The sequence below is a fragment of the Taeniopygia guttata genome, chromosome 2, assembly GCF_048771995.1.
Source record: "Taeniopygia guttata chromosome 2, bTaeGut7.mat, whole genome shotgun sequence".
Taxonomy (NCBI): domain Eukaryota; kingdom Metazoa; phylum Chordata; class Aves; order Passeriformes; family Estrildidae; genus Taeniopygia; species Taeniopygia guttata.
The window spans coordinates 1,609,068-1,623,960 of NC_133026.1; the positions used below are offsets into that span (position 1 = coordinate 1,609,068).

Sequence of the window (14,893 nt, forward strand, 5' to 3'; positions counted from 1 at the left end):
TTCCCTCTTCCCCCCCCATTTTTTTCCATTTTCCCATTTTTTCCCATTTTTTCCATTTTCCAATTTTTTTCCATTTTTTCCATTTTTCCCATTTTTTTCCATTTTCCCATTTTTTTTCCATTTTCCCCACTTTTCTCTTTTTTCTCCCGTTTTTTGACATTTCCCCCCATTTTTTCTCCATTTTTTTTCATTTTTTCCATTTTCCAATTTTTTCCCATTTTTTCCATTTTCCCATTTTTTTCCATTTTCCCATTTTTTTCCATTTTCCCATTTTTTTCCATTTTCCCCACTTTTCTCTTTTTTCTCCCGTTTTTTGACATTTCCCCCCATTTTTTCTCCATTTTTTTTCATTTTTTCCATTTTCCAATTTTTTCCCATTTTTTCCATTTTCCCATTTTTTTCCATTTTCCCATTTTTTTCCATTTCCCCCACTTTTCTCTTTTTTTTTTCCCCCGGTTTTTGACATTTTCCCCCATTTTTTCCCCAGTTTTTTTTCATTTTTTCCATTTTCCCCATTTTTCCCCATTTTACCCATTTTTTTCCATTTTCCCCTCTTTTCCCATTATTTTTCCACGTTTTCAATTTTCCCACAATATTTTCCCCCATTTCTCCCCATTTTTTTCATTTTTTCTCCCTGTATTTTTCCTCTCTTTTTTTTTCTTTCTCTTGTTTTTTGTTTCTCCCGTTTTTTTTTTCCCCCCAGTTTTTTCTTCCCCATTTTTTTCCCCCGGTTTTTGACATTTTCCCCCATTTTTTCCCCAGCTTTTTTTATTTTTTCCATTTTTCCCATTTTTCCCCATTTTCCCCATTTTTTCCATTTCCCCTCTTTCCCCATTATTTTTCCATCTTTTCAATTTTCCCACATTATTTCCCCCCATTTCTCCCCATTTTTTCCTTTTCTTTTTTCATTTTTTCTCCCCTTATTTTTCCTCTCTTTTCTTTCTTTCTCTTGTTTTTTGTATCTCCCGGGTTTTTTTTCCCCAGTTTTTTCTTCCCCATTTTTTTTCCCCCAGTTTTTGACATTTTCTCCCATTTTTTCCCCAGCTTTTTAATTTTTTTTTCCATTTTCCCATTTTTTCCCATTTTCCACATTTCCCACATTTTTTCCATTTTCCCTCTCTTCCCCCCCTCTTTTCCCATTATTTTTCCATATTTTCCATTTCCCCCCATTATTTCCCCCCATTTCTCCCCATTTTTTCCTTTTTTTTTTTCATTTTTTCTCCCGGTATTTTTCCTCTCTTTTCTTTCTTTCTCTTGTTTTTTGTTTCTCCGAGGCTTTTTTTTTCCCTATTTTTTTCTTCCCCATTTTTTTTCCCGTTTTTTGACATTTTCCCCCATTTTTTCCCCAGTTTTTTCTATTTTTCCCATTTTCCCCATTTTTTCCATTTTCCCCCTCTTCCCCCCTCTTTCCTCATTATTTTTCCATGTTTTCCATTTTCCCCCATTATTTTCCCTCATTATTTTCCCCCATTTCTCCCCATTTTTTCCTTTCCTTGTTCTTTTTTTTCCCCCATTTTTCTCCCGTTTTTTTCCTCTCTTTTCTTTCTCCTGGTTTTTGTTTCTCCCGGTTTTTTTTCTCAGTTTTTTTTTTTAATTTTTTTTTTTGTATTTGTTTTTTTTTTCCCAGTTTTTTTTCCCCCAGTTTGTTTTTTTTTTCCCCAGGAGTTGTTTTGGTTTTTTTCCCGTTTTTTTTTCCTTCCTCAGTTCTTTTTCCCCTCAGGTTTTTTTTTTCTCAGTTTATTTTTTCCTTTCAGTTTTTTTTTTTCACTCCCTAAACCTTGTTGCTTTAGGGAATAAAATTCTTGATTTTTTTTGTTTTTCATTAAAAAAAACCCAACCAAAACCCATCCCGGGATTCAAGCCAAGCTCGATGTTTGGAATTCTGGGATTTCAGGGATTATTTCCTTCACCTCCTTTTTCTGGAATTCCTGATTTTTGGGGGATTTAAAGCTCATCCCGTTCTACCGACAGCAACAGCTCCCAAGATCCCACAGGATATTCCAGGGATATTTTCCGGGAATTCCATCCCAAAATCCCACAAAACCTTCCCTGATTTCGGAATTTCTGGGATTTGGGGATTTTGTCCTGGGAGAATCCTGAAATTTCAGGCAGCACAAAAAGGGATCCGGGAGTATCCCAACATTTTTAGGGAATCCGAGAGAATTCCAGGATCAAATTCATTCCCACGGGGAAGGAAAATTCCAGCAGCTCCAAGGTTTCATCACGGATCAGCCTGGGAATATTCCAAATATCTTTGGATTTGGGGGAATTTTCCAGGGGAAAATCCTTGGGAATTCGGGATGAGGGAAGAGCCACGCGGTGGCAGCAGCGCGACAGGGAATTCCCGCTTCCCAAATTTCCTCTGGAATTCCAGGCTGGGGCTCCAAGATTTTAAGGAATTCTTCCCGCTGATTTGGGGTTTTTTTTTTTGGGAATGAGGCTCCTGCATCCAAGATTTTCCTTGTTCCTCTCCCGCTCTCTCTTCCTTCATTTTCCCCGATTTCCCAAATTTCCTGTTTTCCAAAAAATTGGGATAAAACTGCGGGAGATCTCGAGGAATTCCTCGGGTTTTTGGGTTTGGTTAAAAAAATTCCCTCTGGAAGAGGAACTGATTAAATATGGGAAAATCCTGGATTCCAGAGGTTTGGGAATTCTGGGCCTGGCCAATCTGTGGGGAATAACCCGGAATTCCCAATTCCACAACAAAACAAATTCAGGAATTTTCCCTTTTGGAAAACACCATGGAAATTTGGGATGTGGGTAAGAGGATTTTCTGGGAATTCATTCTGAGTGCTGGGAATATCAAATCTGGGAATTCTGGGATGGGAATTCCAGGTCATTCTTGTCTATCAGTTGGGAATTCCAGCTCATTCCTTTTATTCCCAGAACTTTGGGAATTTTGGGAAAATCCTATGGAAATTTGGGTTCTGGTTCAAAGAATTTTCTGGGAATGCATTCCAGGTGCTGGGAATATCGATGGGAATTCTGGGATGGGAATTCCAGCGCCATCCTTTTATTCCCAGAGTTTTGGGAATGGAAATCCCAGGATCCGGTTCAGGGAATTTTTTGGGAATTCATTCCAGGTGCTGGAAATATCAATGGGAATTCTGGGATGGGAATTATGGCTCCATCCTTTTATTCCCAGAGGTTTGGGAATGGAATTCTGGGAAATGCTGTGGAAATCTGGGATCTGGTTCAGGGAATTTTCTGGGAATGCATCCAATGTGATTGGAATATGAAATCTGGGAATTCTGGGATGGGAATTCCAGGTCATTCTTGTCCATCAGTTGGGAATTCCAGCTCGTTGCTTTTATTCCCAGAACTTTGGGAATTTTGGGAAAATGCTATGGAAATTTGGGTTCTGGTTCAGAGAATTTTCTGGGAATGCATTCCAGGTGCTGGGAATATCGATGGGAATTCTGGGATGGGAATTCCGGCTCCATCCTTTTATTCCCAGAGCTTTGGGAATGGAAATCCCAGGATCCGGTTCAGGGAATTTTTTGGGAATTCATTCCAGGTGCTGGAAATATCAATGGGAATTCTGGGATGGGAATTCTGGGATGGGAATTCCGGCTCCATCCTTTTATTCCCAGAGCTTTGGGAATGGAATTCTGGGAAATGCTGTGGAAATCTGGGATCTGGTTCAGGGAATTTTCTGGGAATGCATCCAATGTGATTGGAAGATGAAATCTGGGAATTCTGGGATGGGAATTCCAGGTCATTCCTGTCCATAAAATGGGAATTCCAGATCCTTAATTTTATTCCCAGAGGTTTGGGAAGGGAATTCTTTCCTTTTGGAAAACACCATGGAAATTTGGGATTTGGTTAAGAGGATTTTCTGGGAATCCATTCCAAGTGCTGGGAATTTCAACTCTGGGAATTCTGGGATGGGAATTCCAGCCCCATCCTTTTATTCCCAGAGCTTTGGGAATGGAAATCCCAGGATCTGGTTCAGGGAATTTCCAGGGAATTCATTCCAGGTGCTGGAAATATCAATGGGAATTCTGGGATGGGAATTCTGTCTCCATCCTTTTATTCCCAGAACTTTGGGAATTTTGGGAAAACATTACGGAAATTTGGGTTCTGGTTCAGAGAATTTTCTGGGAATGCATTCCAGGTGCTGGGAATATCAATGGGAATTCTGGGATGGGAATTCCAGCCCCATCCTTTTATTCCCAGAGGTTTGGAAATGGAAATCCCAGGATCCGGTTCAGGGAATTTCCAGGGAATTCATTCCAGGTGCTGGAAAATCAATGGGAATTCTGGGATGGGAATTCTGGATCCATCCTTTTATTCCCAGAGGTTTGGGAATGGAATTCTGGGAAATGCTGTGGAAATCTGGGATCCGGTTCAGGGAATTTTCTGGGAATGCATCCAATGTGATTGGAATATGAAATCTGGGAATTCTGGGATGGGAATTCCAGGTCATTCCTGTCCATAAATGGGAATTCCAGATCCTTAATTTTATTCCCAGAGGTTTGGGAAGGGAATTCTTTCCTTTTGGAAAACACGACGGAAATTTGGGATTTGGTTAAGAGGATTTTCTGGGAATCCTTTCCAGGTGCTGGGAATTTCAACTCCGGGAATTCTGGGATGGGAATTTCAGGTCATTCCTTTTATTCCCAGAGGTTTTATTCTCAATTTTCTGGTGTTTTAATTTTATTTCTTTTTATTTCTTTTATTTGTTAAAAATGAAGTTTTTTCCTTGGATTTTTAAATTTTATTTTGAATTTATTTTATATTTTTTTCCTATTTTAATTTGTTAATTTTTTAATTTTTTCCTCTATTTTTTAAATTTCCCTTAAACTACATTTTTATTTTTTATTTATAATTTTCAAAAAGTTTCAAATGTATTGAATATTATTTTTCTTTATTTAATTTTTTTATTTTTATTTATTAGTTTCTATTTTATGTTGTATTTATTCTTATTTTTATTTACTCCTTCTCTATTTTTGTTTTAATTTATTTTATCTTAAACTTCTTTTATATTTTCAATTCTTTATTTTCAATTTCTTTACTTTTCTTTTTCTTTATTTAATTCCGGTTTTATTTTTACTAATTCAATTTTTATTTAATTTTTATTTTTATTCCGATTTTATCTCGTTGTTGATTTTCTTTCTATATCATTTTTATTTTTTACTTTTATTTATTTGTGTTATCTGAATTTTGAAATTTTGTTTTACTTTTATTATTATTTAAATGTTTAAATGTTATTCAAATGTTATTCAAATGTTATTCAAATGTTATTCAAATGTTATTTAAATTTTATTCAAATTTTATTCAAATTTTATTTTAATATTATTTTCATATACTTTAACATAGTTTCAATTATTTTAATTGATTTTATTTAATTTTAGTTTTATTTATTATTGGAATTCTCCCGGCGGATTTTGGGAATTGGGGAAAAATTCGGGAATTTGGCGGCGTTTCCCTTTAAATCCCTCGGAGCCATTCCCGGCTCGGGTTTCAGCCGATGGAATTTTCCAGCGCTGGAGTTTCCATGGAGACCGGGAATGCTCCGCTGCACCTTGGGAGAAAAGAATTCCAGGAATTTCCCTTCCTTCCCTCTGGAATTGCGGCTGGAAAGGAGCTGGAGCCGGGAATTTTCCCCTTCCCGTTCCCATGGATCCCGGCTGATCCCGAGGTAAATAAAAGGGAATTTTTGGTTCGTGGAAATGCCTCTGGAATTGTTCCCGTGGGATTTTGTGGGAATCAAGGGGTTCCAGCTGGGGAATTTTGGGATTTGGGAATGTCACAAGGGAGGATGGGAAGTTGGGAATTCTGGAAAAGGATGTTCCATGGGAATGTGCCTCATTTCCTACAAATATTCCCAAATCCCTGACAGGGATGGGACATCAGGAATGGGATAAATATTCCCAAATCCTGGAGATGGATGGAACATCGGGAATAGGATAAATATTCCCAAATCCTGGAGATGGATGGGAAATTGGGAATGGGATAAATATTCCCAAATTCCTGACAGGGATGGAATATCGTGAATGGGATAAATATTCCTAAATCCTGGAGATGGATGGGACATCGGGAATGGGATAAATATTCCCAAATCCATGACGGGGATGGAATATCAGGAATGGGATAAATATTCCCAAATCCATGACAGGGATGGAACATCGGGAATGGGATAAATATTCCCAAATCCCTGACAGGGATGGGACATCAGGAATGGGATAAATATTCCCAAATCCATAACGGGGATGGAATATCGCGAATGGGATAAATATTCCTAAATCCTGGAGATGGATGGGAAATTGGGAATGGGATAAATATTCCTAAATCCCTGACAGGGATGGAACATTTGGAATGGGATAAATATTCCCAAATCCTTGACAGGGATGAAACATTGGGAATGGGATAAATATTCCCAAATCCATGACAGGGATGAAACATCAGGAATGGGATAAATATTCCCAAATCCTGGAGATGGGTGGAATGTTGGGAATGGGATAAATATTCCCAAATCCATGACAGGGATGGAACATCAGGAATGGGATAAATATTCCCAAATCCTGGAGATGGATGGGAAATTGGGAATGGGATAAATATTCCCAAATCCTTGACAGGGATGAAACATTGGGAATGGGATAAATATTCCCAAATCCATGACAGGGATGGAATATCGGGAATGGGATAAATATTCCCAAATCCATGACAGGGATGGGACAGTGGGAATGGGATAAATATTCCCAAATCCTGGAGATGGATGGAACATCGGGAATGGGATAAATATTCCCAAATCTTGGAGATGGATGGAACATCGGGAATGGGATAAATATTCCCTAATCCCTGCTGGTCCCAATGGAATGTTGGGAATGGGGTAGAACAGTGGGAAAAATATTCCTAAAATCCCTGACTTGGATGTAAGATCAGGAATGGGATATAATGGGGTGATAAATATTCCCAAATTCCTGCCAGTCCCGATGGAATGTTGGGAATGGGATGGAAAACGGTGGGATAAATATTCCCAAAGTCCTTGAGTTGGATGGAAAGTTGGGAACGGGATAAATATTCCCAAATCCCTGCCGGTCCTGATGGAATGTTTGGAATGGGATGTAATAGTGGGATAATTATTCCCCAAATCCCTAAATTGGATGGAACATCAGGAATGGGATATAAATATTCCCAAAATCCCTGAGTTGGATGGAAAATCAGGAATGGGGTATGATGGTGGCATAAATATTCCCAAATTCCTGCCAGTCCCAATGGAATGTTGGGAATGGGATACAATGAGGGATTCCCTGGAATGATTTGGGGATTTGGTGTCTCCGGGTCCTGACGGATCTCAAGGAATGTTTGGATGATGATCCCAGAAACATTTTGGGATGTCCTGGGCAGGAGCAGGAACGGGATGATCCTGGAGGATCCCGTTTTTTGTGGATCATTCTGGATGTGGGGACAGGGCCAGGCTGTCCCCATGGAGCTGGGAAAGGTTGGATAGGGATGGAAATATTGGATAGGGATGGGAAAGGTTGGAGATGGAGGGAAAGGTTGGAGATGGATGGAAAAGGTTGGATAGGGATGGGAATGGTTGGATAGGGATGGAAAGGTCACTCCAAGGCCACCAGCTCCTGTGGCCACAGGAAAAAAAGTTCTGGAATATTTGGGATGGAAGGGACCTCCAAAAGTTCTCCAGAGCAACCAATTCCAAGATTTCGTCTCTCCTGCCCAACTCCGGGCACTGATGAAGCCCAAAGAATGTTTGGATAACGCTCCCAGAAATATTTAGGGATGTCCTGGGCAGGAGCAGAAGCTGGATGATCCTGGAGGATCCCGTTTTTTTGTGGATCATTCTGGATGTGGGGACAGGGCCAGGCTGTCCCCATGGAGCTGGGAAAGGTTGGATAGGGATGGGAAAGGTTGGATAGGGATGGGAATGGTTGGATAGGGATTGAAAGGTTGGATAGGGATTGAAAGGTCGCTCCAAGGCCACCAACTCCTGTGGCCACAGGAAAAAAGTTCTGGAATATTTGGGATGGAAGGGATCTCCAAAGGTTCTCCAGAGCAACCAATTCCAAGATTTCGTCTCTCCTGTTTCTCCTCCATATCCAAAGGTTTGATAGGGATGGGAAAAGTTGGAGATGGATGGAAAAGGTTGGATGGGAAAAGTTGGATGTAGATGGAAAATTGGAGATGGATGGGAAATGTTGGACACGGATGGGAAAAGTTGGATGTGGATGGAAAGTTGGAGATGGATGGGAAATGTTGGATATAGATGGGAAAAGTTGGATGTGGATGGGAAGTTGGAGATGGATGGGAAAAGCTGGATGTGGATGGGAAGTTGGAGATGGATGGGAAGGGTTGGATGTGGGTGGAGAGCTGGAGATGGGAAATGTTGGATATGGATGGGAAAGGTTGGAGATGGATGGAAAGGTTGGATAGGGATGGGAAAGGTTGGATAGGGATGGGAAGGTCGCTCCAAGGCCACCAACTCCTGTGGCCACAGGAAAAAAGTCCTGGAATATTTGGGATGGAAGGGACCTCCAAAGGTTCTCCAGAGCAACCAATTCCATGATTTCGTCTCTCCTGTTTCTCCTCCATATCCAAAGGTTTGATAGGGATGGGAAAGGTTGGAGATGGATGGAAAAGGTTGGGTACAGATGGGAAGGGTTGGATGTGGATGGAAAATTGGAGATGGATGGGAAATGTTGGACACGGATGGGAAAAGTTGGATGTGGATGGAAAGTTGGAGAGGGATGGGAAGGGCTGGATGTGGATGGAGAGCTGGAGATGGGAAATGTTGGAGATGGATGGGAAAGGTTGGAGATGGATGGAAAGGTTGGATATGGATGGAAAGGTTGGATAGGGATGGAAAGGTCGCTCCAAGGCCACCACCTCCTGTGGCCACAGGAAAAAAGTCCTGGAATGTTTGGGATGGAAGGGACCTCCAAAGGTTCTCCAGAGCAACCAATTCCAAGATTTTGTCTGTCCTGCTTCTCCTCCATATCCAAAGGTTGGATAGGGATGGGAAAGGTTGGAGATGGATGGAAAAGGTTGGATACAGATGGGAAAAGTTGGATGTGGATGGAAAATTGGAGATGGATGGGAAGGGTTGGATGTGGATGGAGAGCTGGAGATGGGAAATGTTGGATATGGATGGGAAAGGTTGGATAGGGATGGGAAAGGTTGGATAGGGATGGAAAAGTTGGATAGGGATGGAAAGGTTGGATAGGGATGGGAAAGGTCACTTCAAGGCCACCAACTCCTGTGGCCACAGGAAAAAAGTCCAGGAATATTTGGGATGGAAGGGACCTCCAAAGGTTCTCCAGAGCAGCCAATTCCAAGATTTCGTCTCTCCTGTTTCTCCTCCATATCCAAAGGTTTGATAGGGATGGGAAAAGTTGGAGATGGATGGAAAAGGTTGGGTACAGATGGGAAAAGTTGGATGTGGATGGAAAGTTGGAGATGGATGAGAAATGTTGGATACGGGTGGGAAAAGTTGGATGTGGATGGGAAGTTGGAGATGGATGGGAAGGGTTGGATGTGGATGGAGAGCTGGAGATGGGAAATGTTGGATATGGATGGGAAAGGTTGGAGATGGATGGAAAGGTTGGAGATGGATGGAAAGGTTGGAGATGGATGGAAAGGTTGGAGATGGATGGAAAGGTTGGATAGGGATGGAAATGTTGGATAGGGATGGGAAGGTCACTCCAAGGCCACCAACTCCTGTGACCACAGGAAAAAAGTCCTGGAATATTTGGGATGGAAGGGACCTCCAAAGGTTCTCCAGAGCAACCAATTCCAAGATTTCATCTCTCCTGTTTCTCCTCCATATCCAAAGATTGGATAGGGATGGGAAGGGTTGGAGATGGATGGAAAAGGTTGGATATAGATGGGAAAAGTTGGATGTGTATGGGAAGTTGGAGATGGATGGGAAAAGTTGGATGAGGATGGGAAAAGTTGGATGTGGATGGGAAGTTGGAGATGGATGGGAAGGGTTGGATGTGGATGGAGAGCTGGAGATGGGAAATGTTGGATATGGATGGGAAAGGTTGGAGATGGATGGAAAGGTTGGATAGGGATGGGAATGGTTGGATAGGGATGGAAAGGTCACTCCAAGGCCACCAACTCCTGTGGCCACAGGAAAAAAGTCCCGGAATGTTTGGAATGGAAGGGACCTCCAAAGGTTCTCCAGAGCAACCAATTCCATGATTTCGTCTCTCCTGTTTCTCCTCCATATCCAAAGGTTTGATGGGGATGGGAAAGGTTGGAGATGGATGGAAAAGGTTGGATATAGATGGGAAAAGTTGGATATAGATGGGAAAAGTTGGATGTGGATAGAAAGTTGGAGATGGATGGGAAATGTTGGATACGGGTGGGAAAAGTTGGATGAGGATGGGAAGTTGGAGATGGATGGGAAGGGCTGGATGTGGATGGAGAGCTGGAGATGGGAAATGTTGGATGTGGATGGAAAGTTGGAGATGGATGAGAAATGTTGGATACGGATGGGAAAAGTTGGATGTGGATGGAAAGGCCATTCCAAGGCCACCAACTCCTGAGGCCACAGTAAAACCATCCTGGTGGTTCCGGAGCTCAAGGAATGTTTGGAAAAGCTGGAACGGGATGAATCCAACCGTGAACCCTCCAAAGGATGGGACAAACCCTTGATCCCGATCCAAGGGCTGAGAATTCCCCGGGAATAAAATAAAATATTCCTGGGGCATGTAGATTGAGCTGGACCAATTCCAAAACTCTGGAGAAATTCCAGCAGCAGCCAGGTGGGGAATTCCCATGGAATTCCAGCCTCTCCCGGCTCATTCCTGTCCCATTCAATCCCACTCTTCCCTAAATCCTCCTGTTCATCCTAATGGGACTTCCCTAAAAGGGAATTTTCTGGAATTAACCCTGGAATTCCATCCTGGTTTCCAACAGCTCTTCAAAGCAAATTCCCGCTGTTCATCCCAATTTTTTCTTGGGATTTGTTTTCCAATCCCTCCCTCATCCTTTAGGGAAAGGTTTTTGTTGTCTCGGTGAAAAAAGCGGGATTGGGTTTTGGGATCACAATTCCACGTCCACGCCCCGTTTCCCAGGAACGTGAAAATCCCGGGATTCTGGACTTGCAAGACAAAAATCTGGGAATTTCGGGGTTGGATTTAGGATATTTTTAGGAGGAGGGGAAATGAGTCCTGGGGCTGGGGGGGTCTGGAGTCTCCTTAAAAGGTTTTGGGAATTTTGGGGCTGGATTTAGGATTTTTTTAGGAGGAAGGGAAATGGTTAAAGGGGGCTGAGCTGCACGGAGAACTCCGGAATCTCCTGACCGATGGATTTGGGAATTTTAGGGTCGGTTTTAGGGTTTTTAGGAGAAGGGGAAAGAGTTAAAAGTGGGTGAGTTGTCTGGGATCTCCTGACCAACGGATTTGGGAATTTTAGGGTCGGTTTTAGGGTTTTTAGGAGAAGGGGAAAGAGTTAAAAGTGGCTGAGTTTTCTGGGATCTCCTGACCAATGGATTTGGGAATTTTGGGGTCGGATATAGGATTTTTAGGAGGAAGGGAAAGAGTTAAAGGTGGCTGAGCTGCACAGAGAAATCCAGACCCTCCTGAGGGACAGATTTGGGATTTTTTGGGTTGGATTTAGGGGTTTTTAGGAGGAAGGGAAAGAGTTAAAGGCGGCTGAGCTGGAGCAGAGAACTCTGGGATCTCCTGAGGGATGGATTTGTGGTTTTGGGGTTGGATTTAGGGTTTTTAGGAGGAGCGGAAAGAGTTCCTGGGGCTGAGGTGCCTGAGATCTCCTGAGGAATGGATTTGGGTAATTTAGGATTGGATTTAGGATTTTTTAGCAGGAAAGGAAAAAGTTAAATTTGGTTGAGGTGTCTGGGGTTTCCTTAGAAGTTTTAGGAACTTTGGGGTTGGATTTAGGGTTTTTTAGGAGGAGGAGAAAGAGTTAAAGGTTGAGGTGCAGCAGAGAACTCTGGGAGCTCCTGAGGGAAGGATTTGGGAGTTTGGGGTTGGATTTGGGGTTTTTTAGGAGGAGCAGAAAGAGTTCCAGGGGCTGAGGTGCCTGGGATCTCCTGAAAATATTTTAGGAATCTTGGGGTTGGATCGAAGATTTTTTTAGGAAGAAGGGAAATGGTTAAAGGTGGGTGAGGTGCACAGAGAAGTCCAGAACCTCCTGAGGGATGGATTTGGGAATTTTGGAGTCGCATTTAGGATTTTTCGGAAAATGGAAAAGGTTAAAAGCGGCTGAGGTGACTGGGATCTCCTGAGGAATGGATTTGGGAATTTTGGGATTGGATTTAGGGTTTTTTAGGAGGAAAGGAAAGAGTTAAAGGTGGCTGAGCGGCACAGAGAACTTTGGGATCTCCTAAGGGATGGATTTGGGAATTTTAGAGTCGGATTTAGGATTTTTCGGAAAATGGAAAGAGTTAAAAGTGGCTGAGGTGACTGGGGTCTCCTTAAGAAGTTTTAGGAATTTTGGAGTCGGATTTCGGGTTTTTAGGAGGAGGGGACATGGTTAAAGGTGGCTGAGCTGCACAGAGAACTCCGGAACCTCCCGAGGAATGGATTTGGGATTTTTGGGGTTGGATTTAGGATTTTTAGGAGGAAGCGAAAGAGTTAAAAGTGGCTGAGATGTTTGGAATCTCCTCACAGATGGAATTCGAAAGTTTAGGGTTGGATTTAGGATTTTTAGGAGGACAGAAAACAATTTCTGGTGCAGCAGAGAACTCCGGGACCCACTGAGAAAAGAATTTAAGAATTTTGGGGTTGGATTTAGGATTTTTAGGAGGAAGGGAAAGAGTTAAATGTGGCTGAGGTGTCTGTGGTCTCCTTAAAAGGTTTTAGGGATTTTGGGGTTGGATTTCGGACTTTTTTAGGAGGAAGGGAAATGGTTAAAGGTGGCTGAGCTGTAAAAGAGAACTCTGGGATCGCCTGATGGATTTGGGAATACTGGGGTCGGTTTTAGGTTTTTTTAGGAGGAAGGGAAAGAGTTAAAAGTCACTGAGCTGCACAGAGAACTCCGGAATTTCCGACCGATGAAATTTGGGAATTTTAGGGTCGGGTTTAAAGTTTTTAGGAGGAAGGGAAAGAGTTAAAAGTGGCTGAGGTGTCTGGGATCTCCTGAGGAGTGGATTTGGGAATTTTGGGGTTGGATTTGGGATTTTTATGAGGAAGGGAAAGAGTTAAAGGTGGCTGAGCTGCACAGAGAATTTCGGGATTTCCGGAGGGATGGATTTGGGAATTTCGGCGTCGGATTTAGGATTTTTCAGAAAATGGAAAGAGTTAAAAGCGGCTGAGGTGACTGGGGTCTCCTTAAGAAGTTTTAGGAATTTTGGAGTTGGATCTCGGGTTTTTAGGAGGAGGGGAAATGGTTAAAGGTGGCTGAGCCACACAGAGAACTTTGGGATCTCCTGAATAATGGATTTCGGAATTTTGGGGTGGGTTTTAGGGGTTTTAGGAGGAGGGGAAAGAGTTAAAAGTGGCTGAGTTGTCTGGGTTCTCCTTAAAAGGTTTTAGGGATTTTGGGGTTGGATTTAGGATTTTTTTTAGGAGGAAGGGAAATGGTTAAAGGTGGCTGAGCTGCACAGAGAACTCCGGAATCTCCTGACCGATGAAATTTGGGATTTTTTGGGTCGGGTTTAGGGTTTTTAGGAGGAGGGGAATGACTTAAAAGAGACTGAGGCGTATGGGGTCTCCTGACGGATGGATTTGGGAATTTTGGGGTTGGATTTAGGATTTTTGGGAGGAAGGGAAAGAGTTAAAGGTGGAGCTGCAGCAGAGGACTCTGGGAGCTCCTGACCGAGGGATTCGGGAAGTTTGGGGTTATTTTTGGGTTTTTGGACGGAAGGGAAGCGCCGCTTGTGAATGGCAGGAAAAATCTCCTTTCCCAAGGAATTCCTGGAATTTCCAGCAAATGGGAGCGAGCCTGGAAAGAGGAGGAAAAAATCCCAAAGTTTTTTTGGGAGAAGCGCTGTGGGAACAGAGCGAGGCTGAAAAGCGAAACTACCCCAAAACCCCTCCTGACTTTTTTCTTTTTTCCCCTTTCACTTCCCGAAATTTCAACTTCCCGAAACCTCAACTTCCCCAAAATCCGGGATGACAAAATCCGGGATGACAAAATCCGGGATTATTTAAATTAAAAAAAAAAGAGAAAAGGGAGGAGGGGGGAAGAGGAGGAGCAGGAACTTTGGGGAACCAAGATTTGGGATTTTGTAATCCCGGCTCCCGTGGGTGTTTGGGATTTGAGGCTCTGCCTCCAAATGTGGGAGGGAAATATGGGAGGGAAAAGTTCCAGCCTTGGGAACACCGAGAATTCCCGGATTTCTGCGCCTCCCGGAGTTTTTTCCAGCCGGGAATTTTCCTGCGCTGCCTCATTCCAGGTGGGTCTCTCCAGAATCCAGCAAATTTTGGGATTTCCTGCTTGGTTTTGGGATCAGTTTGATTTAGCCCGGAGGAAATTTGGGAATGTTTTCCCTAGGTAGAACCGCGATCAAATTCCAAATTCCGGAGAGGATTTTCACGGATTTTCCCACAAAACCCCGCCTTTCCCAGAGGAATTTCAGTCCTTTTTAAGGAATTTCACTCCCGGAAAAAATTAAATCCCAGCTTAAACCCCGTCCTTGCTCCCACCGCGGCTTTTCCAGGCGGGACTCCCGATCCTGCTCCTGCAGGGAGGGATTTTCCAGCCTCGCCTGGAATTCCAGGGCGGATGGAACAAAGCTGGAAAAGCCGCGGCGCTGCCAAGAGATCGAGAATTAAAGCCGGGTTGATAAACTCGGTTTAGCAGGAAGAGATAATCCCAAAAAAACCTTCCAGGAGCTCCGGAATTCCATGGAAAATCGGGATCCAAGTTGAGGGAAAGCGGCGCTTTGGAGGCTTAAAAAAAAAAATAAAGAATTAAAGGCAGAGGAGAGGCTGGGTTTGGACTTGGGTTTATTTTGGGG

At 42.9% G+C, this 14,893-nt stretch overlaps 1 protein-coding gene across 4 annotated transcripts in view; it reads left to right on the plus strand.

Moving 5' to 3' along the window:
- The first annotated feature begins 5,374 nt into the window (after positions 1 to 5,374).
- ALS2CL (ALS2 C-terminal like) overlaps positions 5,375 to 14,893 on the plus strand; it is a 49,065-nt gene continuing 39,546 nt past the window's right edge. For 2 of the 4 annotated variants that reach the window (XM_041714292.2, XM_072925236.1), the window contains exon 1: positions 5,375 to 5,644. In XM_041714292.2, the coding sequence (XP_041570226.2) occupies positions 5,474 to 5,644 (171 nt within the window). In that variant the 5' untranslated portion in view covers positions 5,375 to 5,473. Of the gene's footprint in view, positions 5,645 to 12,223; positions 12,947 to 13,138; positions 14,330 to 14,893 lie in introns of those variants that run through there. The other 2 variants (XM_072925237.1, XM_072925238.1) reach the window with 2 other exon arrangements.